The sequence below is a fragment of the Zosterops lateralis genome (genome assembly GCF_965231275.1).
Source record: "Zosterops lateralis genome assembly, chromosome: 7".
Lineage (NCBI taxonomy): Eukaryota > Metazoa > Chordata > Aves > Passeriformes > Zosteropidae > Zosterops > Zosterops lateralis.
Genome location: NC_139767.1, coordinates 3,446,379 through 3,472,662, shown reverse-complemented (window position 1 = coordinate 3,472,662; position 26,284 = coordinate 3,446,379). Strand labels below are relative to the sequence as shown.

At 38.3% G+C, this 26,284-nt stretch overlaps 1 protein-coding gene across 1 annotated transcript in view; it reads left to right on the top strand.

The window, feature by feature from the left end:
• SPAG16 (sperm associated antigen 16) overlaps positions 1-26,284 on the top strand; it is a 361,603-nt gene that overhangs the window by 51,309 nt on the left and 284,010 nt on the right. Inside the window, exon 10 of the mRNA XM_083864919.1 lies at positions 831-961. Within this exon, the coding sequence (XP_083721045.1) occupies positions 831-961 (131 nt within the window). The remainder of the gene's footprint in view (positions 1-830; positions 962-26,284) is intronic.

Here is a 26,284-nt window from a genome sequence, read left to right as displayed (position 1 = left end):
AATGAGACTGTAAATTAGCTACACATATTTTGAATTTTTATTGGCACTATACTTACTAGAAAGGTCTTTTGAAGAATACAGCAGCTTTGCCTCTGCATGCAACACATGGATCCAACGTCCCATGGAGAACAGGAATCTCATGGATCCAACGTCCCATGGAGAACAGGGATCTCGTGGATCCAACGTCCCATGGAGAACAGGGATCTCATGGATCCAACCTCCCGTGGAGAACAGGGATCTCGTGGATCCAACCTCCCATGGAGAACAGGGATCTCATGGATCCAACGTCCCATGGAGAACAGGGATCTCGTGGATCCAACGTCCCATGGAGAACAGGGATCTCGTGGATCCAACGTCCCATGGAGAACAGGGATCTCGTGGATCCAACCTCCCATGGAGAACAGGGATCTCGTGGATCCAACCTCCCATGGAGAACAGGGATCTCATGGAGCCAACCTCCCATGGAGAGCAGGGATCTCATGGATCCAGCCTCCCATGGAAAACAGATAAAAAACAAATAGGCCATGGAAAAATGGAAAATAACACGGGGCAGTAATCTCACTGAAGGGTTTGATATAAATCTTCTTTCTCAGTTCTAGTCCTGTGTTTTATGTCAGGCCAGTTATCTCAAATAGTAGGAATATAATTGGAAAAGAACTAATTATTAGTATTCCATTGTTATGCTTATTGTCAGCTTTAAGAATATGTATCAAAATTAATAAAAATCAGTACAACAGTGATTAAAAAATTATGAAATTTGAATAGAAGAGAAAAAACAGAGTGAAAAAATAAGTTGAATTTGGTTTTTCAATGATTTTGGTTTTCTGCAGGATTCAGAGTTCCCTGATGATGCTGAAGGGACCCCATCCTTTGAGACTGCTAAAGAATACACTCAGACCCTGAAATCTGGAGACTATCAACTAAGCAAAATTTTGAAGGTGCACGACTTCGCAGTGTGCTGGTAGGAACCATGAGCAGTACATTAATTTTTTTATGTGGAGTTTTATTTTCAACAGGTCATTGAGAAGCGTTTACTGTAAGAAAATATCTGAAAAATTACCAGCAGCAGTTGGGGGACTTCCTCTCTGAAGGGTGTGAAAGTGGAAAAACTGATCATGAAGTCAGTGGAATTTCATGGGAGTGAAGTGGGAGTGGGAGCAGTAAATACAGTAAAACACCTGGGCAGAACTGTTTACAGATTGAGATTCATCTTTTATGTAGGAAGGGTGGGATTTAGTTAGTGGGTATAAAAACAGAAACCAGAGATGACTGTAAACTCAGCTTCCAGGAAACTGAATTATAGTGCTGAATATTTTTGCAATTTGTATTTGATTGCAGTTTATTCCCCTGGGTCAAAAATCAGAAGAGTTGAAATTTAGATTGGCTTGTAAGCAATGATATTTCAGGGCTTGCTAGCTGCAGCTGAGGAAGAATGAACCTAAAAATACTAAAAAAAAAAAAAAAAAAAAAAAAAAAAAAAAAAAAAAAGTAAAAGTTCATAGCTAAGTTCTGACAATTCTTGCACATTGACTAGGTTTGAATATATTTTTTAAATTAATTATTAAAAAATATCTTTACGCATTTAATATTCATAATGTCACATAGACTTGCTTTTGATGACTGCCCAAAAACTGTATTACTGTTTTACGGTAAATGACCCTCACAATGCTGTGAGCTTCAGAAGGCCAGGCTGAAATCATCATTTCCTTGCTACTGTTTGCCTTGTTAAAAGTCTACCTTTACCTGTCAGGTTTCAGTTGCAAAGTACTTCTGAATGTTGTTAGCAACTAGTTGTGAATCTGAAAGTATTTAATATGTAATTGAAAGTATTTGAAGCACTGGTCTAGTGAGGAAAGGACATGTCTAATCAAGTTTTTCCATTATTTTGTAGCTGAACAACAGCAGATAAATATGGTCATGTAAGACTGTTCCTTGTTTTCTTTCTCTTTCTTGAATTTCTTGAAAAGATATTTTTATATCTTTTCTGTAGATCCTTATATCCAGTGCCTCTAGTTATTGCTAGCAGAGATACTTAATGTGCTGAGAAATTCTAACTATTTTTTGCAATTCATGACTGGGTATCACACCTTAAGGATACAGTGCCACTTCAGCAAGCAATTTTCTAAAATAAAAATAAATAGGATGTCTTTACACTTATTTGGGAACACTTTAGAACTTGCTTGGAGAAACAGCAACTATACTGAAAGAATCCTGCCAGAGAGGATTTCTATTTAATTCTATATACTGGAAATATGATGTTGACTTCCATATAAAGATGCTCCTTTAAAGAAAATGAGGGTCTGGGATAATGCTCTGAAATTAATTGAAATGCCTCTTTTAAAAATGTGATAATATAAAATCATGTAAAGAACAAAAGAATTTTAAGTTGTGTTTGAAAAAATGTAAACAAAGAGACTGAACTTTTCATTTGCTTAAAAAAGTCTCTGTGTACATTGAAGGGGAGGGGTGTAGTTTCTACACATTTATCTATGTCTGAAAAGAAACACTTAAAACATAATTAAGAAATTTATTTTCCTATTTGAATACTGCTACTTAAAATCAGTTTTTTTAAGTGATGGAAAAGAGAGACTGTTGTTTTTCTTGTTAGTTCTACAGGCTTCATGGTAGCCTGCTTTGCCTTTTTTTGATGGTGTTTTTTTAAATACCCTGCTCAATCTAAAGCAAATTTGACAAAGGAATAACAGACTCAGGAAGCCCTTAGGCTCCCATGTGTTTCAAGAGAACAGATCTCTATTGAAGAAAGGGTCCCTTTTAGGATCCTTGTGGCTGCAGGTGACTGAGAACTCGGGGAAAAGAGAAGTTGCAAATTTTTGGGGGGCAGAGCTGCAAATGGAGCTCATACCTTATTATCTGCTATAGGTTCCATCCCAGGGCACACAGGTAATGCACACAGAGCTTGGGTTTTTAGTTTGACACAGCAGCTATTCACTTCTGAATCTAGTTTTCCAAGAGGTTATTAAATGCATAAATCAAGATTTTTCAGAGAAGAATGACTGAGATTAAATTATCTGTGTGGGGAATTAAATAAAAATAGCCCATCTAAAGAAATTCCAAACATTCACTAAATGTATTTCTTGTAATTATAATTGTCTATCTGATTTTACAGACACAAGGGGAAATCCATATGCACTAGATGAAAACTAATTTTTTCTTGTAGTTAATAGTATAGATGGAAAACATTCTGTTGACTTATGAGACCAGATTTTTCTCACCAGAACCAGTATATCAAAAGGACAGAACAGAATCTGGTTTGTGTATGGGTATTACTGGGTTCTTTTACATTTCTATAGAAACTGGAGCACCTGCAAATCCAAATTCACATTTTGCACAAGCTCACATACATTAGTTCTTCAGACTTTCATCAGTATTCATTGAAATGCATGTTAGTGAAGGGGGAGGAGAAATCCCTCGGGAAGCCGTGTTTATTTGCTGCTAAGCTGAATGATTCCCACTTCTCAAATCATCACAGAGGCATTCCTTTTCTGCATTAAATTCACATTGCTCCAGTAAATATCCTGGTGAATCTTACTGTGCCTCCACAGTAGCACTGTAATAGGATCTACAGTGCCTAAAGGATCTTCCTTAATCTTAGTTGTCCACTTTCTCCTCACTTGCTTTCTGCATCTTTGCTGTCACCTTTTGTATCATTTCCCACAGAAAATACCTCTGCAGTCCCCACATGCAATGCTACATCAGTCCTGGTTTATCTTGTCCTCACCTGGGAAAAGACAGGTGCCCATGCAAACACTATTCAGTGCATTTTTAATGTTTAGCACTGCGTTGAAAACAGGAAAATTCCAGGTATTCTGGTGGAGAGATGGTTACCCAAGAGGAAGCTGAAAAAATAAGCAGTAATCATCTTGGCTTTTTTTGTAATTTTTTAAGATGTCATGGTCTTGTCCTTCCTTCCTTCCTTCCTTCCTTCCTTCCTTCCTTCCTTCCTTCCTTCCTTCCTTCCTTCCTTCCTTCCTTGCTTTCCTTCCTTTCCTTCCTTTCCTTCCCTTCCCATCCTAATCCCTATCAGTGGATTCCAGAGAAAATTTAAAAAACTTATCTCCTTGGGAACCATGCAAATTGACTTGTGGCATAAAATTGTGTCACTGAAATTAAAGGTACAATCTTGAGCTGAAGGTAAGAAAGTTCTGCAGAACCCTGCACTCTTTTCCTCTTCAGTTCACATTTACCTTTTCTCCTTAACAGCTGAGCACATACATGCACACCGATGTACATCCACATTACACAGAGGAGCCAGCTATGCAGGGAAGAGAATCCTTTGAGTGTTGATGTGAGGAAATTCTTTTGGAATAGATGATAGCCTGAAGTTTGCTGTAAAGTGGGTGGTATTAGTGTGCACTGTCTTTCAGAGTTCCAGGTTTTCCATTTAGTTGGTAAGGCAGTGAGACACAGGGAATTAGGCAGAATATGAAGAACGAGGTGTTTTTTCCTGTTGGTCACATTTGACCCCTCTCTGTCCTGTGTTTTGGTCCTTTCTAGACATAACTCCCCATTTTCTTTTTCATTCCCAAACTTTGGCTTTCTTAGAGTTACTTGTGGGAAGAGCAGGACATTGAAATTGTGTTGTGTGTAAACAAAGTAGCAAAAGTAGCACAGATGATTTTTAAGCAAACATCTTGGTAGTTCTTTTTGTTGCTGCTCCTATTTGCCAGGAGCTCTGCCTTAACATCTCAGAGCAGCTTTGTCATGGTCTGTCCTGTCACTACCCTTGATATCCTTCTCTGTGATGCCTGTAGAGTTCTGACAACAGTCACCCTGATGGTTTGCTGAGACTGCTGCCTGTCAGGCTGACAAATGTTGGCTCCCTTTTTCCTGTGTTCTGCCCATTTGTTTCCATCTCTCTGTTGCCTTAGAGCTGAAGAAGTAATGTCATTTTATTCTGTCTCTGAACAATGCCTCTGTCTACCAAGAGGTACTCAGTTGTATGAATCTTTGTGTCCTTGTGTAACACAAGGTAGGAAAGAGGACTCAAAGTCCAAAATTCATGAGGAAATTTCTTGCTGAAGAGTTTGCTGAGGTTAAAAAAAAAAAAAAAATCCTTACTAATTATTTAAACCTTCTTCTTGCCTCCTAGGGCATTAAAAAAGATTTTTTTTTATTAAATCATATTTTTCCATTAACAGTAAAACTTTTTAATTGTGCCATCATATGCTAATTTCTTGCATGAGTACCCAGAGTGAATTGGAGATTTGCATTAGCAACATGAGCTGCTGCTTAATTTTCCTGCAGAAATTATACCTGCATTTAGAGGAATATGTACAGGCACCTCTCATGTGAGGAAAGTCAGAGAGCTGAGGCTGCTCAGCCAGGAGAAAAGAAGACTCAGGGGCAGATCTCATCCATCAGTGTGCACAAATATTGAAGGGAGGGTGCCCATAAACACACCCATTGGTGTGTATAAATTAAATTTAATTACACTCACAAGTATATATGTGCTATTCATTTTCACATCTGGAGAAGTGTAGACAGTGAGTTGCAGGATTGGATTTTTACGTGTGCTGAAATATTCAAATACTCAGTTTGACCCCTTTTGAAATATTCAATTTCTGTGTCTTTTTAAAAACAAAAGCAGTATGAGTGGAAGCTTGGGTTAATTTTCATCTCCTTGTATGTGACAAGAAATTCCTGATTCTCATGTTTTATTTTCATCTCTCCATTTGATCAGCCTTTGAATATATTTAAAGAAACTAGTGTTAAAAATGGCTAAATGTGAAATTAACAAGTCCCTTAGTGCATTTTCCATGACACAAAGGACAAAACCCAGCAGCTCAGCTTGGGTCGCTCTGACCCATCAGTCTGTACTCTTGCAGTAAGGGTTTTTTTCCAAATGTTTTAAACATTTAACTTTCCCAGATAAACCTGTCAAGTATTTTAGCATCAAATTAATGTTGTTAATAATTTTTTTATCTTTCTGTCTGCCGTGTAGAAAATTCAAGTACTTTCCTTTGAAAAATTCTTGCATTAATGCCTTTTTCCCCCCCATGACTGGCCTTTATGAGTAGTATGAATGTGTGTTTGAACTGCACATGAAGTTCTTGCTCTTCTGCAAAGAACCAGTTACAAATAAAGCCTGCAAGTGTGGGTTCACTCCACATCACAAAGGTTGGGAGGAATTCACTGTGAGCCCTGCCAGCCTCCTGCATGTCCTTAATGTCCCCAGCAGTCCTGTGAGACAGCATTATCCTCTTGTGAAATCATTCCTGCAAGATTACCCCAGTGGAAGATCCAGGAATTAAATTCATGTCTTCTGAGTCACAGTTCAGTGCTTTAACCCTCGATGTCAGAGTGTCACTGGTTTCTATACAAATTAAGTTAATTTCTGTCTGCATTAAGGCCTCTATTGGAATGGGGAGATTGTTCCACAGGCTTATTGTACAGGCTCTGCAACAGCTTGGACACAGTTTATGTGGAGGGAGCACTCAAGAGGAAAATGTCAGATGTAGTTTAGCTCCCTGTAAATGCAGTTTAATAGAGAGGAAAAGTGAGCTCTCTGTGAATAATCAGTGAGAACTGTGTGGCTCACACTGGGAGAAGCTCTGGGAGGCGTTTTTGCTGTGGCAGTAGGAATGCAGAACTCGTGACTCCAGCCCTCTCACCCTCCTTTGGAGCTTTTTCCGTCTAACACAGCAATAAGAAGGGAGGTGAATGGTTCCCTTGGCTCCACCTTTCCCTCTTCCCCCGCAGTGTAAATGTTCCTTCCTGTTCATCTCTAAAGCTTTGGGCTGTCAGAGTCTTTAGAAGCCTTTTTGTTTCTCATCAGCTCTGTCTGCAGCTCTGGCCACCAGCGATGGCTCCTGAGGGAAGGCCTTGGCTGTGACTTTGAAACCATAGCAGCAGTAATCTGAAGGACAATCTCAAGGCATGTTGTGGTTTTTATGGTGCACATGGAAAGAGCTGGGTATCTCTGTAATTTTATTAGTGAACAAGCATCTTTACCAGAAAAACAAACAAACAAACAAACAAAAAAAACCAAAAAAAACCAAAAAAAACCAAAAAAAAAACCCAAAAAAACCCCCCAAAAAAACAAAAAACAAAAAAAAAAAAAAAAAAAAAAAAAAAAAAAAAAAAAAAAAAAAAAAAAACCCCACAACTATTTTTAGGTAGGGTCAACAGCAGGAAAGCATATAATATATATTTTTTCTTACTAGCTGTCTTCATAGTTATTGAGCAGATTTTGCAGAAGAAGTTCTTGTTTCCCAAAAAAAAAAAAAATTTGTAAGAAGATATGGTTGTGACTCTTGTGTATTCTCCATAGAGTGAAAGGTCTAATGCCCGACAACTGTCAGCTCTGCTAAATTGCTTGGCTTTTGCTTGTTACTCCCAAGAGTTTGTAGACATAAAAGGGCTGAATAGACTGGGTTAGTAATTTTTTGATAAGTATTTAACTGAAAGCAGTCATCCTGTGGGGATCTGACTGTTCTGGACTCCAAATGCACTGAAACCCCAATATTTAATGGAGGTGAGCAATGGTCTCCACAGGGTGGGGTTGTTGGGGTGTCCTGGGCAGGGCCAGGAGCTGGGCTGGAGAATCCTGGTGTGTCTCTTCCACCTCACGATATTCTGTAATTCTGGAATTTTATATTGAACAGATGTAACATATCAATAATAAAAGAAATGGTTTTGACAGTTGTCACATGGGCTGATATACACTAACCAAAGACAGTTTGAAAATAAGGTAGCTTATAAATGTATCCCATGAAGTGTGAACAGGATGTTGAGATTTTCTTGAAATGAAGTATGTTTGTGAGCTTTAAAGAGATATTAATTAGCATGAGGGAATTCATATAATGGGATTTATTTCTTTTTAGAAAAAAATGCTAAACTTTAGGATTTTTAGAAGATGATTAATATGTATCATGACATTTCTTTCACTTTGATACTATTCTAAATAACTATTCACAAAAAGATCCTCATTGAAGTTGCAATATTGAAGTTTTCCATTAAACTTAAAAGCCATTTACATTTTTATTACATATTTAACACCCATTCAGAACTACTATTTGTCAAGAAACAAATATGTTCTTCAGTATGGTTAGAAGTTTTGTTTTCATTTTATACAGCACATTTTACATTTCCTAGTACTTGGAAATGAATTTTTCCGTGTAAAGAACATATGTAGTTCTTTGGAAAAAATAATTTTTTTTAAAAGTAGACTTTGTAGACAGTCACAGCAAGATATGTGTACAATTAGCCCATGGATAAGTGGTTTGTTTTCTGGGAAAGTGAGGAGCACTGGGGGGTGGTTATCCTGAGAACCAGAGAGGGTTCAGGAATATTGTGGTAGAAAGAAAGGGAGAGGAACATAATAGAAACATAAGGCAAGGCCAAATCAAGAATGTATTCTAAATAGAAGTAACTTTTATAAATACAAGAATAATGCATAATGTCCAAAAATCATCTGAACATATGTATAGAGTTGCTCTTGCTGTGTTTTAATTGCCAAAGCATTTAATACATTGCAATTAATACCATTAAGCATTTTCATTCTTTGATACTGCCCTGTAGAAATTGTAAATTGATTTATTAATGCTTGTCATCTTCCCTTATTCTCAGTCTGACCTATTATAAGTTGTACATGTATTATAAATCTGCTGTACTAATGATTCCTTATTGGCTGGGGTAATAGGAACTGAAATCACCTACCACTCAATTGTAGACCAGTCCCATAACCCAAAAGTAAAACCACTGTAGGTTTAGGGTATTTATGGTTGCAGTTATTTAGAGACACAGCATTAACACAGAGATGCATAAAGGTGGCAGTTTCCATTTGTGTAGCTCTATTTCCTCATCCCTGTGGCTTGGGAAATCTCGTATCAGTGCTTTGTCTTACATTATTATCTTACATAGGATGTTAATAGCTGTAGTTTAAAAAAAATCTTCTGATGATTTTTTGCTATATAAATATTTTTAAGTGAGATTTTCAATTATTAAAATGAGCATAGTACTTGAACTATAGTAGCTGCAGTGTCTCTGAAGGAAAGCAAGACAAATATAAGAAATTTTAAGGAGAAAGTAGGTGTATTTACTCTTGTTTGAGTGAGTAACTACACTGCTGGCCAGAAGGAAAAGAATTATTAGATTGTGGGCAGACTTGCTGTGTTGTTGAATAGAAGTCCCTAAGTACTAAAGGAGAAATACCCGTGAAAACTACAAGAATGATACCAACCCTCCTAGTGATGATTTCCTGTTTATTCCATTCTGATTTAAATGTTTTCTTCATGGTAAATTCTGAAAACATCAATGTTGACACACTTGGAGCTACGCAACTGGTGAGATTGACAGAAAAAGTAGAACTTGAACTCAGTCTGAAAGGTGAAGTTTTAAAAATGTTGAAAAGTGTGTTCAGGTCTCATGGGAAGAGAGTGAATTCCTGTGGGTTTTCCTTGCAATGCTGAAGCTGAATTTTAGAGGTTTGTTGGCCTGTTCATACCACAATTCCCTCCATGTTCCTCTACTTATGATTTTAGCTCTTAATCTTTCAGAGCTATCTCCCTGGAGAATTTCCAGCACAAAAAACCCCATCCAAATAGAATTGCTCAGGAAATCAAGCAGTAGAGAATCCTGGATATTTGGAATGCTTTGCCAATGTCTGCCTTTATTTAAAAAAAACTTTCCAGTAGCTTCATTTCTGTACCTGTTTCCCATTTTTCTAGCAGTGTTTTAGGCCAGGATACTGATTGCTTGCCATAGTTAACAGGACTTGGAATAGCCTACCAGTACCAGTGATAGACTTTTAACCCTTGATTTTGATGCCATAAAATCCAGGGGCTGTGCATTGTCTGCAGTGGTGCTTTTGTTCTATTCCCCCTGCATGCCAGGAGGAGGATGTGTCTGTGCTGGAAGAGGTCTTTAGGAGCTGCTGGAAGATGCATGGCAGTGGTGAGTTATGGTTATGGGTTTATTTACTGGATAGACTTTAATTGCTGCTGTTGCAATTAATTAGGGCTGGCATAAAACTATGTGAGAACCATAATTAGATCACACTGGTTTGTGGTTTTTTTGCCTGCACTAAGTTCTGTGCAGATCAGGTAAGGAGGGAGAGATCCCTAACTAGGGATTTGGGAGCTGTGAAAGGGAGCAGATGTATGGCAGTAATAATCTTACTTGAATATTTTCACTAACGCTCAAATTTTCAGGGGCTGTGCTTGACTTCAGGGACAAACTTTCTATATCACATAAGTGCCCAAATTCTAATTCAGATCCAGCTTTCAGCAGCTACTCTGCAGGTGTGTAAACAAACATCCGTGTAGCAGGAGAGACCAATTATCCTATAGAGACTTAGACAAAATGACTACATTTCCTTGGGGATGCTCAGCATATTCTAAAAATTTCCAGTTATAGATGTTGCTAACATTTGAAAATCTATGGAGTTTTTAGTTCAGTCTTAAGCTAAATCATTAAATTCATGTTAACATTTTTCTATCATTAATGTGGGACAGATGAGGTGAGTGAGTAACAAACTGCTTCTGTCAAACCACACAAAATAATGTTTTGATTTTGATTTTACACTCATTGCTACTAAATGGTAGAATAGTACTTGTCAACTTTTCTCGGATCTCTTTCCTTCCTTGTTTTAAAACAATTAGATTTATAACTCTAGTTTATAATCAAAACAGAACTGATGGAGATTTCAGTTTCCAGGCCCTGAGATGTAAATGTTGGTATTTGAAATAGAAGTGTCACCCAGGTGAGCATCTGTGATCATCCTGGTTTCCCTGTGAGAGCTCATAATCATGGAAGTTAATGGGCTGCAATGCTGGAAACTGTTTCTCCATTTATCGGGGCTATTTTCAGACCGAGATTCTGTTGATAGTTATTTTTTTAGGTTTGTTTATTTCCTTAAAAATAAAACCATCTGTGTTTGAAATGGCATGTTTTAGGAACAGGGTGTCCAAAACAAAACCAGTTTGTTTTATTAAAATTTATAGTTGTTCATATAGCTGCAGGCAATATTTTTTATCTTGCTTTATTTTTGGATTTCGATTTTAAAATTCATTCAGAAATAGAGGTTATTTTGACTATTTTCCATTAATTTCTTGTATTAAAATGAGCAAGATTGTGTTTTGCTATGGAGGGAACTTCCTTTATTGAAAGGTTGTCACGCACTGGACAGAGAACTGGTGGAGTCCCCATCCCACATCCTTTAAAAGATGCATAGATGTGGCACCTGGAGATGTGGTGTAGTGGTGGCCTTGGCAGTGCTGGCCTCAAATTGGACTTGATCTTAAAGGTCTTTTCCAACCTTAATGATTCCATGATTGTAAATGATTTTGTGTGTATGAATGCTGATTATCTTTAAACACCCTCTTCTGGTTAGTAATGGATCTGTTGCTACCAGTTGGAATTTTGTCCTTCGTTCTTGGTGTTTGGGTAATGTGGGTTTGGGTCAGTGTGTTGCTTCTTTTGTTTTCCTGCTCATTGTGGCATTGCTGGATTTTGATATAATGGAATTGCTATTAAATGGTGTGTACAATCCCTCACATAACCACAGCAAATGAACTCATTCAGATTTATTTATTGATCTCTTTTGTAAAGTAGTTACAGTTTCTTTCTGAGATTCTTTGAATTGAAATATGTTTGAGTTTTTAAACTTAAAATCAATGAAGTCCCCGTGCTTCTGTTTGGTATTTGTTTGGTTTTTCATATGTTTGAGTTATGGTGAAAGTACTGGGAAATCAGGCCTCATAATTCTGCTAACCAACTTTAAATCAAATTCTAAGACAACTTTAAGATGTTCAGTAAAACTTTACAGGAATTGATGCTGCCAAATGCTATAGTGCTTCTCCAAGCACTGCTATTTTAGTGTAGCCTTCTTACACAAATGTCTGTCTTAGTAAAATATGTACATATTTATATCACTGCTTTCAAAAGCAAAAGCACCATCAGCCAGAAATGAGCAGCACTACTTGTTCACATGATGGGAAAATATTCTGGTGCAGTTTTGTGTAGTTTTTCAAGCTAGATTCATATCATAGAATCACAGAATGGTTTGGGTTGGAAGGGACCTTAAAGCTCATCTGGTTCAACTCCTGCCATGGGCAGGGAACCTTCCAGTGTCCCAGGTTGTTTCAAGCCCCATCCAACCTGGCCTTGGACACTTCCAGGGTTGGGAATTACATACATCCTTTAGCTACTCTATAGTACTAGCTGCATTCTTCCTGGCTGGCATTTGTAGGAGGCAGGGAGGCCAGAAAATTCTTTCTGTGCTGTGAATAGTGTTTAAATGGATCAGTTACCTCTTAGGAGAGAGACAGTGGCAGGGGAAGGACAAACAAGACAACAGTAAATGAAGGAAGATTGATGGCCACTGAGATCAGGGAGAGTTTGCTGGCTAAAACTGACTTCCCTGTGTTTCTTGGCATTCAGGGCAAAAATAGAAACAAAATATGTTGTTTTAATGCTGTAGCCTGATCTAGTGGCAAGGAAACATCCATGGAACTCAGTGTGCTTTCAAAAAATGAAGCAGTAATGCAGGGTTTAATAGTCGTTGGGGTCTGAGTTTATTCACTAGCTAATTGTGACATAGCTTGTATGAATATTGGTGCCTTTGATACTAAATTGTATGGGAATTCCAGGCACAGAAAATCCTCAAAACCTGGTGCATGCAGGCCCAAACATAGAAATGATTACAGGGTTTGACCTGAGACCTTGGAAAAGGCTTCCAGATTTAGAGACCGTAAGCAAGAATGTGGGTTTGTAGTTTAGATAGAAACATATTAAGCTAGGTAATGGAAGGTTGTAAAGCTTTAAAGTGTAGATATAGAACTAGTTACAGGAAATAGTAAAAGCTTTAAGGTGTAGCAAGTAAGTTTGTGTGTCATTGTATGGTTGGTTAAGAAAGTCCACATGGCAGCAAGTCCTGTGATACAAATTAATTAGGGATTGGTGTGAAAGTAGAAACATTCTTTGTGGCAGTTTATAAACCTTTACAAGACCTGTTAACTTGTGGTCATGTGACCACTGAGGACCACTGACCACAGACTTTTCACTTAAATAGTGAAGACGTTTTCACCCTTCATGAGGTTGTAGAAGAAGAGCAATAAATCAGCTTTAAAACATCTCTCAGTGGTTCCATCTCTCTTAATATCCCAACAAAAATGTCCTTCAATCCCCATTTTGTGTTGCATGTGATTATATAGCAAAAAACCACTGTGGTGGATGGTTCAGGCATTTCAGGTATTCCATATTGTACAGCCCAATGTGTGTCATTGCTGACATAATGGAGCACTCCAAGACATGTGATACTCTGAAGACTTTAAACTTACTGGACAATGAAGTGCTTCAGCATGCTTTTCATGGGAGGATCTGTGCCAAGGTCTGCACTACTGCACTTACAGCTCCATTGTGCAAGTTGAAGTGTGTATATTTGGGGAAAGGAACAACACAAAAACTTTTTATTCAAATGTAGATAAAGAAGTACTGAAAATACTTCATAGGAAAGTGAAGTCACAATGAAGTCCAAGGAATAGAAAATGGAATGTAACATTGTGGGAATGTTCAAGGATTTTAAGTCTTTAGGTTTGTTTTTGTTCAGTTGGCTGTTTTTTTTTTTCTTGAAAAGACATGTTTTATGTTTGACACATTAGAAAATAAAACTGCTTGGGTTTAGGCATACTTTTTGCCTTGAGGTTAGAATTGTGTGACCTTGCAGTTGGGGACTTTGGACACATGGAACTGGGTTGTGCACAGTCATGCTTGGATGGGGAGAAGGACAAAAGAGGAGAAGACACAATAAAATATGTCAGTTGGTACAGTTTGAGCAGAACAAAGATGGGACTATGGCATAACTTGGAGAGTCATTGAAACTTTTCAAGGACGTTTTTTGCTAAATTAAACAGTAGGTGCCAAGTCTTTACAAATAACTTTTAGTCCATGAGCATCTTCAGCCTGGTTTTATGTTTAAACAATGCACTACTTGCCTTTGTTTGCGTTCTCATCTCTTTAGGGTTGGATTTTTATCATCCTTTAGTATCACTTCTTGAGCTCTTCATCCTCTTTAAATCAGTCATGGTTTTAAGGTTGAGCCTGTTTCTATTGTAATTTAGACAGATTGAACAAAATGCTCTCTAAAAAGCAGGAGTGAAGGAATGGGAGCACCAAGTCCATATGGAAAGGACATACTGGTGGAGCACTTTATCACACAGTAACAGCTATAACTTAGGTTAGAGCCATAGCTCTGAAAGGTTTATGATGTGTAATTGTGATAGTAAATCATAGTAAATTTCCCTAGCATTTAGAAGGATTTTAAAATACCATACTTGTGTAAGCTTTTTCGTAAGTCCTGTGGGAATTATTTAATGTTAAACTGAGGATTTGGGCGTTTTTAATGAGCTGGGAGTACGTGCAGAGTGTTTTGGCAGTATTTCAGTTTTTGTAGATTACTTGGATCTGTTAATTAATACAGCCCTTTGAGACCTTTTTGTGAAAATTAATGGGTTCCCTGAAGAATAACATTCCAAATGCCGGAGATCTGCAAGACTTTGGAGATGAGTGCAATTTTAAATTATGCCAAAGTTTACTAGATTAAACATTATCTATTGATGTGAGAAGGACAGAAATTCACAAGAGACATGCTAAAGATAAACCACCCTTTTTTTTCCCTTCCTTATCTATGCAAAATATACAAATTAAAAAAAATTTAGATAACATGAAGATTTAGAAATAAATAAGCAGGAAGGGAACTTTTAAAAATAAATCCAAAGAGGAACAATTTTCCCAAGGAGAGAAGCACTCCATTAATTACTTGAAGGGTTGTCCTCCCCCTGTCTATACATCTGGAAGTCTCCATGCCTTGGACACAGGAATTGGATCTGCACTGGTTTTGAGCAAGCTGACACTGGAAGCATTCTGACCAAGAAACTGAGCCTGTGTTAGCTTGAGAGAACTGGGGGTTTTCCCCCTCACATTTAGGAAACTTAATGGTCTAGACTTCTTTGACCTGTGTGTCAAATCAGTATCTTTGCAGGAAGGAACATGAATTAGTTTTCTTTACCAGCCATCAATCAGCAGTCCTGGGGTGTGTGGAGAGGAGCAGTGCCAGCAGGTCAGGCAGTGCTCCTGCCCCAGGGGGCACATCTGGAGTGCAATGCCCAGCTCTGGGCTCCTCAGGACAGGAGGGACATGGACCTTCTATAGCAGAGGCTGCAGAGATGAGGAAAGGCCTGGAGCATCTCCCTGATAAGGAAAGGCTGAGGGAGCTGAGGCTGTTCAGCCTGGAGAGGAGCCCCAGCTGAGAAAGGCCTCATCCCTGTCCCTGTGTGCAGGGAGGGTCAGAGCAGGGCCCAGGCTCTGCTCTCTGGGGCCCAGCAATGGCACACAAGGAACAGGCAGGGACTGATGTTCAGGAAGTTCCAGCTGGACAGGCGGAAGAACTTTTCAGAGACCAGAGAGGGTGTGGTATTTCCTCACAAGACCCATCTGCACACAATCCTGTGCCCTGTGCTCTGGGATGACCCTGCTGGAGCAGGGAGGTGGAACCAGATGAGCCAGTGTGGTCCCTTGCAGCCTGACCCATCCTGGGGTTGTGTGATTAAATAGATGGTGAATTGTTGATGTGATCTTTAAAATGATCCCCAGTACTGTAGTTGTGCCTTAATCTGTGCTCTCATCACCTCCAGTTGTTCCTCTCTGTTGTCTTTGGAGGAATCTGTTGTGTAGTGTAAGCTCAGATTTTTTGACACACATATAATGTCTGAGCAAATGCTGCGAGGCACATCTTACAACATATTTTTAAGCTTATGTTCATTACTTCTGCTGTGTATTGTCAATTTGATATATCAATTCTCCTGGTCTTCTACTTTGTGTATCATTTGGAAGGTTTTAGCTGAGTCTTGCTACCACAGAGGTGGTTTGGTTTTTGTTCTTGATGACTCCAATTTCTGTATGGGATATCTATCACACACTTCAGTCTATTCTAATCTAACTCAGAATGAAATTCGAAGATATTCACCCCTCTTCTTTTTGCCTTTCTACCTGCTGATAACTTTTCTGTTGGGTAAAATCTCTTGTTTGTTTAGGGTTTTTTTTTTAGTGGGGTTGGTCATTTTTTTGTTTTTGTTGGATCTGTCCTGTTTGGGGCAAGCTACAGTTGAACAGATAAAGGAACCTGAACAGTTTCATTTACACGTCCTTCCTTTGAGATCAAGTGCTTCTATTTCTGCTGCCGAGGTCAGCCCAGTTCTGAGACAGCCTAGTGGTGTTCCTTAGAGAGGGACAAGGAGCAGAGCTGTAGGTGCCTGAAACAAATATAAGCACCTTATTAAAAACTGACATAGGAGGTTTGAGGGGATTTTGAGCCCCTCAGCATTAATTTTACACTGGGAGCTGCTCTTTGCTGTGCCCTTTCTGCCTTTGAAATTAATTTTTTTTGCTATGCTTTAGAGCACACGTTGATGGATGCTTTTCAGATTGAAAGTTACTCTTTCTAGATAAAAGATTGCCCAGCTCAGCAAAGGGAATGAAGTCATATGAGGCTCCTCTCGGGTGCTGTCAGTAACACTCATTACTCCTTTAATTCAGAACTGTGGTCTAGCTTTTATCACCAAATTTAGAATTTAATTTGTGTGTTAACTTTGATTTTGTGACCCACTCATACCATCAGCAGAACCTTTCAGTCGAGTGAAGGATTTCAAAATAATGACCCCAGTCTTAAGCTTGATTTAAGATGTTAATTTGCTGTGAAATTCATGTTTCCAATCCTTTTGCAAGTCTTAAATACCTGCTGCTTCCTGAGCATGTGTTCTTTTGCTGAGTGACTCACTGACAGTTCTTACCCCGGGTGAAAGGGATAATCAAGGGGTACTTTTTTCTGGGTCAAAAGGCAGCAGCTTTAATACAGTTCTCATTCTATGCTGTTACAAGCCCCACGGAGTGTCTTATATTTCTTATTGCATTTGAAAGTAATAGAAGAGTGTTAGTGGATGTGATTGGATGGTAAATGAAAGCTCTTTCATTGTAAAAATTGGATGTTCAAGGCATTTAGGAGCTTCTGTGAATTAAATGGCACAAAAGGTACATGGGAAATCTCAGCTTCTTGTCCTGAGAAAATGGAAAAGCTCACAAAATTCAGGTGATAAAATACCTGTTAACAAGGTGGTTTAAGCTGTACAGACATCAGTTTTTGCTTTCTGAAGATTTTACAGACTTTCTGCAAGGAATATCTTGCCTGTATAATGGGAAAGTTTGTTTGGAGGGGAAAACTGTTTGATAAAGATATTATAATACTTACTGATATGTAAGTTCATTGAAAGGTAAGTAACCCCAAGTTTTGTACCTGGGGACCTCTTGAAGTGCCTGTTACTTTTGAGATGGTGACAGCAGCTTTAGGAAGCAGAAGAGTTTGTTCTGTCAGTCAGCAGGAGTAGGGAATGTGCTATCCTCTAGGAATTGCTCTCCTACTTATAACCTATAAACTCTTTAAATATCAGAGATTATTTGCAGTAAGCCAGTTCCAGTGTTGGTGATTCTTGTAATGCTATAACAAGCTTCAAGGAATTAGCTTGGGTTTTCACCCTTTTTGTTGGTTTAAATCTTACTTTGTGTGACTGACTATGTGACCAAATACAGGAGAATCCTTTTCTTTGGTAAAAAAAATCAACAACAAATGCAGCTAATAAAAGAAAGCTGCTGTGGAGAGTCATTCAAAACCAGGAGAATGTTTGGGATTTTTTGCTTCCCCTGTTTGCTTTTAAAATCTATTATTTTAATACTGACTTTATGTTTGTAGAACCAGACAGCACTTCTGCCAGCAATTCACTTTAGCTAAGGACTCTTCACTGTGTTTGATATTCAGACCTGCATTTGACACTAGCAGTCTTTCATGTTGAGATGACATCTCCTCTGGCTTTTGCTTTTTTGTTCTATTGATTCCTTTAAGCATTTTATGTATTTTTTTTCTTCTTTTCCCCCTATTTGTGTAAACGTTCTTTACTTTCTTATGAATTTATGTTGTATTTTAATCTGCAAAGGTGTTGGGGTGGGTTTTTTTACCCTTTCTAGGTTAGAGGCTTTTGAGTTTCATAAGGTTGTGTTGTTGTATTGATGTGTTTCATAAAGGCTACTGAATATAAAGCCCAGCAGTGTTCCCCAGCACTCAGAAATTAGAGTAATTGCAGTTTGGAGTGGATTGCCAGAACACCGATGTGTTGTAAACCCCATGACTTCTCAGAGAGTGACCCAGTCCATGACTCTATTGTAGAACTGTTACCTTAGGCTTCAGGTGATGAATTTCATCTGCTAGTAAGTGGAGATGTGAAAATCTATTTACCTCTTAACTCCTTCTTTTTTTTTTTAATCTGTTTTCATTCATACTCTTTTATAGAACATGGATAAAGGTCCTGTAGAGCTTGGCAGTGTGAGACCCTTTCCTTCATTGATTATTCTTTGTAGTGCTGATGTTTAAATAACATAGTCATACAAAATAATACCATTTTATTTAGGTTTTTATAGAGAAATCACTTAATTTTCCATTTCTCATGTAAATCTCTATGCATTCACATTTTTTAACATGTTTATAATGACCTTTTTCAACAGCTGTTGCTAGATTTAACAGTAAGAACTTGACTGTATACATTTCATAGTTAAGTAAATTAAATGGAATTTGGAATACTTCACTAATGGAAAAATCACGCAGTTCTTATTGAAAATTTGAAAAAATGATAGGTTTCAGTAATGCCCTGCTTTCACTTAACAACTTAATGTCTTTCTGCTCACCCAAAAGGCAAAAACTCAATTGCAGATGATGGCATTGCAGTCTCCTCTTGTTTTATGTCGTGCCATTATCAGTATTTTATTCAAACCCGCTGACATTTCTTGCATGGCGCAGTAATCTCAGTCAGAAGGAAATGCACAAAATAAATAATTGCAACTTCTCCATTAGCATGGCCTTGCTCAGTTTGCTGCAAGTGGAATAGGATGAGAAGAATTAATGGAGTCACAGGCAAAGGCCCCAGAGCAATAATGATTCGGGGATATTAAATTAACAAGTAATTGCATTAAATTAAAGTCACAGTCCTGTCTTAATTCACAATACATTTTCTACAGCTGAAGTGTGGCCTTCTGTGTTTTTCTTACTCTTGGGGAACGGAGCTTGAATATCTCTTCCACTACTCTGCAGTATGGACTTACCTTAGGAAGAGCTTCCTCCCCCCTGAAGCAACCAGTGAAGGAAGGAGATTGGGAGGGAAGGTGACAGAAACTTGTTCATGATGTGTAATAGGATTCTGTTGGCAGTATTCATACTTAGTACTTTTATGTCCTGGAGAAATAGAGACTTGGGAAATTATTTGATGTGTGTGATATTTATGCATTTACTGCACTCACTTGATAAATCAATGGCCACATAAAAATGAGCAGAGTGAGAAAAGAGAGGTGATGTATGTTGGAGAAGGAAATACAGGTGTCCTGGCCCCTGATCAGTAACAGCTGTGTTAATTACCCAATACAGCCTGGCCATGATGAGTCACTGCAGTAGCCAATAAAGGTAAGTGTGATAAAAGGGAGTGGGTGAGCTGGTGAGAGAGGATCATCATAAAGGAGAAACCTTGAGGAAAAGGGAATGAGAGAATCATGAATCAGGATCTTGGGGAAGAGAATCCCTGTAGTGTGGTCAGAGCCTGTTGGAACCTGCAGTCACAGTCTGGCTGGGGAAAAGCTGCAGTCACAGGCTGCAAACTGATCCCTGCAGTCAGAGCTCAGCAGGAAATAAGCAGCAGTCAGAGGCTGCAGGGGAAACCTCCAGCAGGAGCTTGGTGCAGGCAGAGTCAGTGAATGGTTGGGGTCAGGATGGCTGAGGTGTGAAGAGGAATAAACCAGGGCTCTTTTCATGCTGTGATGAACAAGAAGTCTGTGTCTCGGCTCATTTCTACCCTCTAACAAGGGGGCTGCTGCAAAAGATGTAAAATACGCAAATGGGGAGCAGTGAATCTCACGTTTATTGATGCTGGAGGATCTATTGGATGAAGTGATTTTTTTATTGCTGTCAGAAACATTGGAAGGAACCAGAGTAATTTTTCAGTCAGTGACAAAATGGGTGTCTGTAGGGAAATAGGGCTTTGTGTATTCCTCCTCTCCTGGAAAAGTGCTTTTTGTTTTCACGTGTACGATGTTCTTATTGAAGTATATCAGTAATAGTATCTTTATTTTTCAAATACTGGAATTTTTATAGGCTTTCTTTCTAAAGTAGACCTTTAAAGTAAAAGAAAGGAAACAATTTACTAAAATTCAGCGAGTAAAGGTGACCTACCTTCAGGAACCTTAGCAGTTTCTGCCCTGTACCCGTGAATGCTTCTATTGATGTATTTTGATGAAAAGCATGTCATGTTGGCTTTTTAGATTTTTGGCAGAACATGCCAAGTTGACCCACTATGGGTTATTTTTTTTAAAAAAAATCAGGTATTTCTGTTTCTTGTGCTATGGTAAAAATTGTGTTGCGATACTAGTGGAGTCAAGTGATACCTTGTGGAAATTTAGTTTTGAAAATAATTTCCTTATGGTTCCCTTTGCTGTCTTGTGTCTAGGATTGAGAACTAATCAGAGTTGCAGGCTCAAAATATACTGTGTGTGGCTGTATTTTGGGTGTCTTCAGAGCTTACATCTGAAATGATGTCTTTTGCAATAAATGTGCAAACAGTGAATGAGAAACTCTGCATTTCAGTACCAGTGCATCTAATTTCCAGTTACTTTAGGGACTGGAACTGGAATTTTCTGGAGCTTGTATTTGACATCTCCTAACTGTTGAAATGGATACTTTGAATTTATGGCCATTCACTTACAGAAGTGATGTGGTTTCCTTTCCATACCTTTACATCATATAATATTCTTTAAATTTTATGCAGTAAGTAAAAACTGCAGAACACTATAAACTGAAACTTATAAAAATGTATTTGGAGGTTTTGGTGTTACAACATAAATACAGCATCTGTGGCACTAATATTTTCTTGAAAATTGGATTCAATTACCATGTGGGTTTTATCAGCTGCTAAATGTAATTATTTTCACCTGCCTTGAGGTGACTTAAACGACTTGATTTTGTTTTAAATTAAACAAACAAACAAAAAAGTCAAGCTTCAAGCTTGAGTCATGCTTCAAGCTGTTAGCATTTAACAATCTTTTGGCAGCAGTGAGCCAGGGAAGGGAAAATTTGTCCACTAAAACTGAGGGTACAGCGGGCCTGTGGCATGAACTATCATCCAGAACTGTCAGCCCTCCAGAGTTTGCCAGGAACCTCGACCACCAGAGCAGAGCACAGAAACCCCATCGGGCGGAACTACAGCCCTGCTTCTTCCTTCAGTCTTGTTTCTTGTTCAGTGCTGTGGACTTTGTCCATAACAGACATGAAAAAGGCCTTTTGTGGGATTAAAAGAGCAGCCTGTCACTTCAGCTGCTGCAGAGATGAGTGATGAAAATGAGCCTGAGTGTGCCTTACATTCAAAGGCTTGAGGGAATAATGACCAAAGCACATCTGCTGAGGTCACATAAAAGATGAAATTTCTGGTTTTGAACAATCCAGATGGTGGAAGGTGCACAAAATGGGATTACTTAACAGTGGATGATAAAGCCATGTACAACCACTCTGAAGGGCCAGAGATTAAGTGTTCTGACCAAAAAGACACCAATTAAAGAGGGAAGGGACTATGAACATTCCTTAGAAGTAGGCATATTAATCAGTAATAACTTGACAAAAGTCACTACTCTTACATCAGCCCCAGCTCTGTATCTGAGGCATTTCCATGTCTCTGAGGAATAAAGGTGGCAGAATCTGGTGTGTGCTGTAGAATAATAAAAAACCCCTGTGTGAAGGCTGATTAAAAAAGCACTTTTAAACTGATTTTGTTCTCAGACTGAAACCTAGTTTTCCAAGGAGTTGGAGGCATGAGTTTTTATCCTCCCTCTTTCTGTATGGCTGCTGAGGTTCAGAAGAGTGTGATGTTTTCCTGTATTTGCTGCAACATTTGAGGTTGCTTTCTATGGAGTTTGAACGTGGCCTTCCTTTCTTCCTTATAATAATATGTCAGACTACCTAATCTTTCAGATATGAAAATCTTAGTGTTGCTCTTTTTGTAACTGTGAGCTCCAGCTGAGTTAGATCCAAATGTTAGGCTGTGCTACAGTTCTGGAGGTGAGACACAAGGGCACTTGTGAATCTGGCATTGTATACAAATGTTCCTTCCAGACTACAGGCCAGCTTTTGGAAAAGAGATCCTTAGTAAATGTAGCAAAACATGCCTTTGTGCTTTAATGTTGTTTAAGTGTTTGACTTGAAGTAGTTTCCCTGCTACTGCTTTTGAAGTTGTTCCACTCATCAGGACTGAGCAACACAGTGGAAATCCTTTTGCACAAGATGTCAACAATTTCAATGTGAAGTTGTTTTTTCTATTGCTCCTTCAGCAGTGAGAACCAGAGAGGTGAGGTGTGGACACACCTGCAATGTAGCCTGAGGTAACTTGGGAGTTGCTGGTGATCCAGAGCCCAGGTTCTGAACCTCAGTCAGAGTTTATATTTGCAGTGAAAGTGAGTGGTGGTTTTGCTGAGCTGGTGTTGCACTTGGCTGTAGTTAAAAAGCCTGAGTACCTCCAAAATTACCACAAGGTGTGAAATAGCAGTTGAAACAGTGATCTTGAGGAACATCACTTGAGGAATGTAACTTCCTGTCCCAGGCTGAAAATATTTTCTTTCTTTTTTGCTGATGTGTGTAAATTAAAACCTTGTCTGGGAGTTTTATGCATAGACCTGTGTAGTCATTCCTGGAGTCCTAAAGTAGCCTTGCTTGGTTCACTTTGAGTATGCTTTAAGGGCATATTTGATTAGAGAACACTTGTTTTAAGGAAAAAAAAAATAGCATGGTGAGAGTTCAACTGCATATTGAACGTGCCAGTACTCTAAATTCAGTCCTGTAACTCCATATGAGTAATAATTGTGAGCAAATTATTATTCTTCAGAGTAATTTTTGACAAAAGAATGATGACCTTAACTCAGTATGGAACATTTAGGCTGTTCTCTATTGACAGAAAATCAATTAGAATCTTTAATAATTTTTGTGCAGCTTTTGAATGATGATGTGTGAATAAAACTGGGCGTTGTGCTGGGTCATGTAGTTCAATGATGCCTTCATGGCAATGGTGAAAGAGTTGGACAAGCTGCTGTCCTGGCTTTATTTTCTGTTCTGGAACAACAGCAGTGCTAGTAACTTGTAACACTAAACAAATCTGCTCCTGCAGTTTCAATAGCTGGTTTATGGAAATTGTGTAAAACTTAAATATTAAAAAGTGCTTTTGTCACTTATTATTCTCCATGGGGTTTCCATTGCTTTCTCATGAGAGAAAAAATGGGGGTATTAGAGCGGAGCTTCTCCTTAGGAACCAGACTCTCAAGGATAGGTTTTTTTTTCTTTACAGTAGTATAGCTGCACCTTCTTTTTATGTTTTTTTCATCACTGGTGTTTTTCTTACCTCAGAACTGGGCCTGAGGGTTAATTTTTGAAAGTGGCAAAGCTCATTTCAGATCTCTGTGCTGTCATTGGTGATAATGCCCCACAAACTTAAAAATTACTTTAAAATGGCATCTTTGTCCTGCTTTATTTGTCATCTATAGCTACTCTATCCTCTATTCTGTAGCTCCTCCTTTCAGGGTGGAATGATCCCATGTGAATGGAATTCTCTTGAATTCTGCAACAGTGGTGTTGTGTTTTCAATTTTCTGGTGTTTTATTCCATCAGGCCAGTTCCTTTTTAATTTTCATTGCTGTTCTACCTAGTAAGCAAATTACAGCAGGTGTAGTCCTTGATTCCCAAGTAGAGTGCTATAACCAGCAAAGCTTGTCCCTGTGGAAAAGCAGTGCCTGCTCACAAGTTGTCTTGCAAAATCTGAATTGTTTATTGACCAGCTCTGCATCCTGACCCAGTGGCAGGTGAATTTATAATATTTTCATGCTAAGAAAACAGCTTATGTTTGGTACCTCTGGTTTCACTTCCAGCAGCATTGGTCTGTTCTTTTTTTCTTTTTTAATAAATTTTTATCCATGGCAAAATTTTCATGGTCATAGTGAGGTTTCAGGACTTTCCTTTTTTCACCTTCAAAGTCAGGAGTTCAGCTCTATGGGTAGCAGGGCATGTAAGGCTGGGGAGGGAGGCAAGGCAAGGGAGACTCAATTTGCTTTGTACAAGATGGGTTTTTTACCATATTTTAAGGGAGCTTGTGATTTTCTGTGGTGTCCCAAGAAAGCATTTTTGTGAAGCTCTACCTGTTCCCCAGTTGTCAGGATCAGTTCTCTTAGTTCAGAAGCTTGGTAGTTTTCAATGCATCTGCACTCTAGTGTCATTAGGGTGGAGCAACTGAAATTGTAAAATAAAATGATTTCCTGTTAGTGCCTGCACAAGTGTCTGAGCTGAGAACAGAAAGAGCTGCAAAGCTCAAAGGGAAATGCTGCACTTAAATAACAGGTGTTTCCAGTGACCACAGCTTCAGGGTTTAATTTGGCAGGCTATGGATAAATGAGCTGAGAAATGTCACTTCAGTCAATGCTGGAAATCTAATCAGTCTTTGCTTTGATGTGTATTTTTTTGTTTTAATTTTGTTTAGATCCACATCTGCTGTGTTTTCAGCTAAATAGCAAGAATTTGATGTATGCAGAAGCACAGGACTTATATATATATTGATGTAAGAAAGTATAAATACCTTCACACTCTTGAAATAATTTGAACATTAAATTGAGTGCTAGGGTTGTGTATTTGACTTTTATTAGTCACACTTGTTAATTTTTTTTACTATGGGAGGAGATACTTGGTTTCAATTATAAAAACACTTTCAAGAATTTCAAATGTAAAAAGAAAATAATGAAAATGAGATACATTTACCTTCATGTAACTAATGTGTAGCTGTCAGTTACCTGCAGTTATTAGCACCAAGTCAGCATTGGTTTGGTGATCATTTTATCATGATCATTTCAGTAGTGAAGGGCAGACAAAGGCAGCAAACATTCATCTGCAATGGTTTGGCCTTTGCAGCACAATGGAATTCTGCTTTCAGCATTGGAGCTGGTTTGCTACTAGCCTTGAACCTGTTGGAGAATCAATTTAATTTACAGTCCAGGATACAGTATTTTCTCCTGTTCTGCAATAGCCAACTTCAATATTTCTATAAAACCCCCCAGATGTTCTATAGAAAGTACAATATATTAAGATGTACAGTAAATTTCGAGAGCATAAAGGTATACATGGTAAAATACATTAGTTCTTTTTTCAAGTAGTTTTTGTATCTGTCCAAAAAAGCAATCAAGGAAAACCTAATGGAAACAGAGGAATGGCAATAGTAATTCATACTGCTTGTATGAGTCTGAGGGTAAAAGAACCCCAGAAAATACTGTTGAGGAACCGAATAATCAGAATTTTTTGCTGGGTCAAAGGCCGAGGTTTATCCCCTACTGTATCTCCTGGAGCTTGTTTTTTCATTTCTTTCTCCCCATAGATGCTTATGGATTTTTTGGGAGGGTCTTTGGTTTTTGTTTGGTGGGGGTTTTCTGTTAAATGGAATATGAAAGTTGACTGATGCAATCAGTATGGAATTCTGTCATATTCTAAATACCAGCACCAGCACATTTCAAGGTGTGTGACTAAAAAGGGGGAAGTAAGGCTGCTTCTCTAGGTTCCTCTTGGAATTTTCTCTGAGAAGGCTGTTAGAGTTTAGCACGTTTCCAGTCTGTCTTAGTAACTGCTTTAGTAACTGAATCAAATAAAAAAAGTATCTGCCCTTTCATTAAAAGTATATTTCAAAGTTTTATGGAGGGTTAATGCAGAAGTTTATTGTTAGAGAGCACTGTGGCCACCTTTGAGAAGGATGGTGTTCTGATTGTAATTTTATGAAATCTGAAGTAATGAAATCACAGTCTGAGATAGATAAAACTCTTCTACAGCTCAATAAATTAGTTTTTAAAATATTCTTGCGTAAGTTTGATTTCCACTAATCATCAGTGCAAGTGCTATACTGGCAAGAAAGAGATACCTATTTCTGTCTTTTCTGAGAATGAAACTCCACAAAGCAAGATGAAAAGAGGCATTTTTGGCAAACTGATACCCACATATGTGTGCAGTTGTAAGTGGATTAACAAATTGCCTATAGAATATATACTATTTCTTAATAAGTCTTTTCTGAGTAAATCTGTGTTCAGTAATGTTGTGGACCTTAGGGATCACTTGGAATTTTTATTAAGTGCCAGTTTTTAAAATCCATTCACTCAGTCCTGCAATCATTACAAC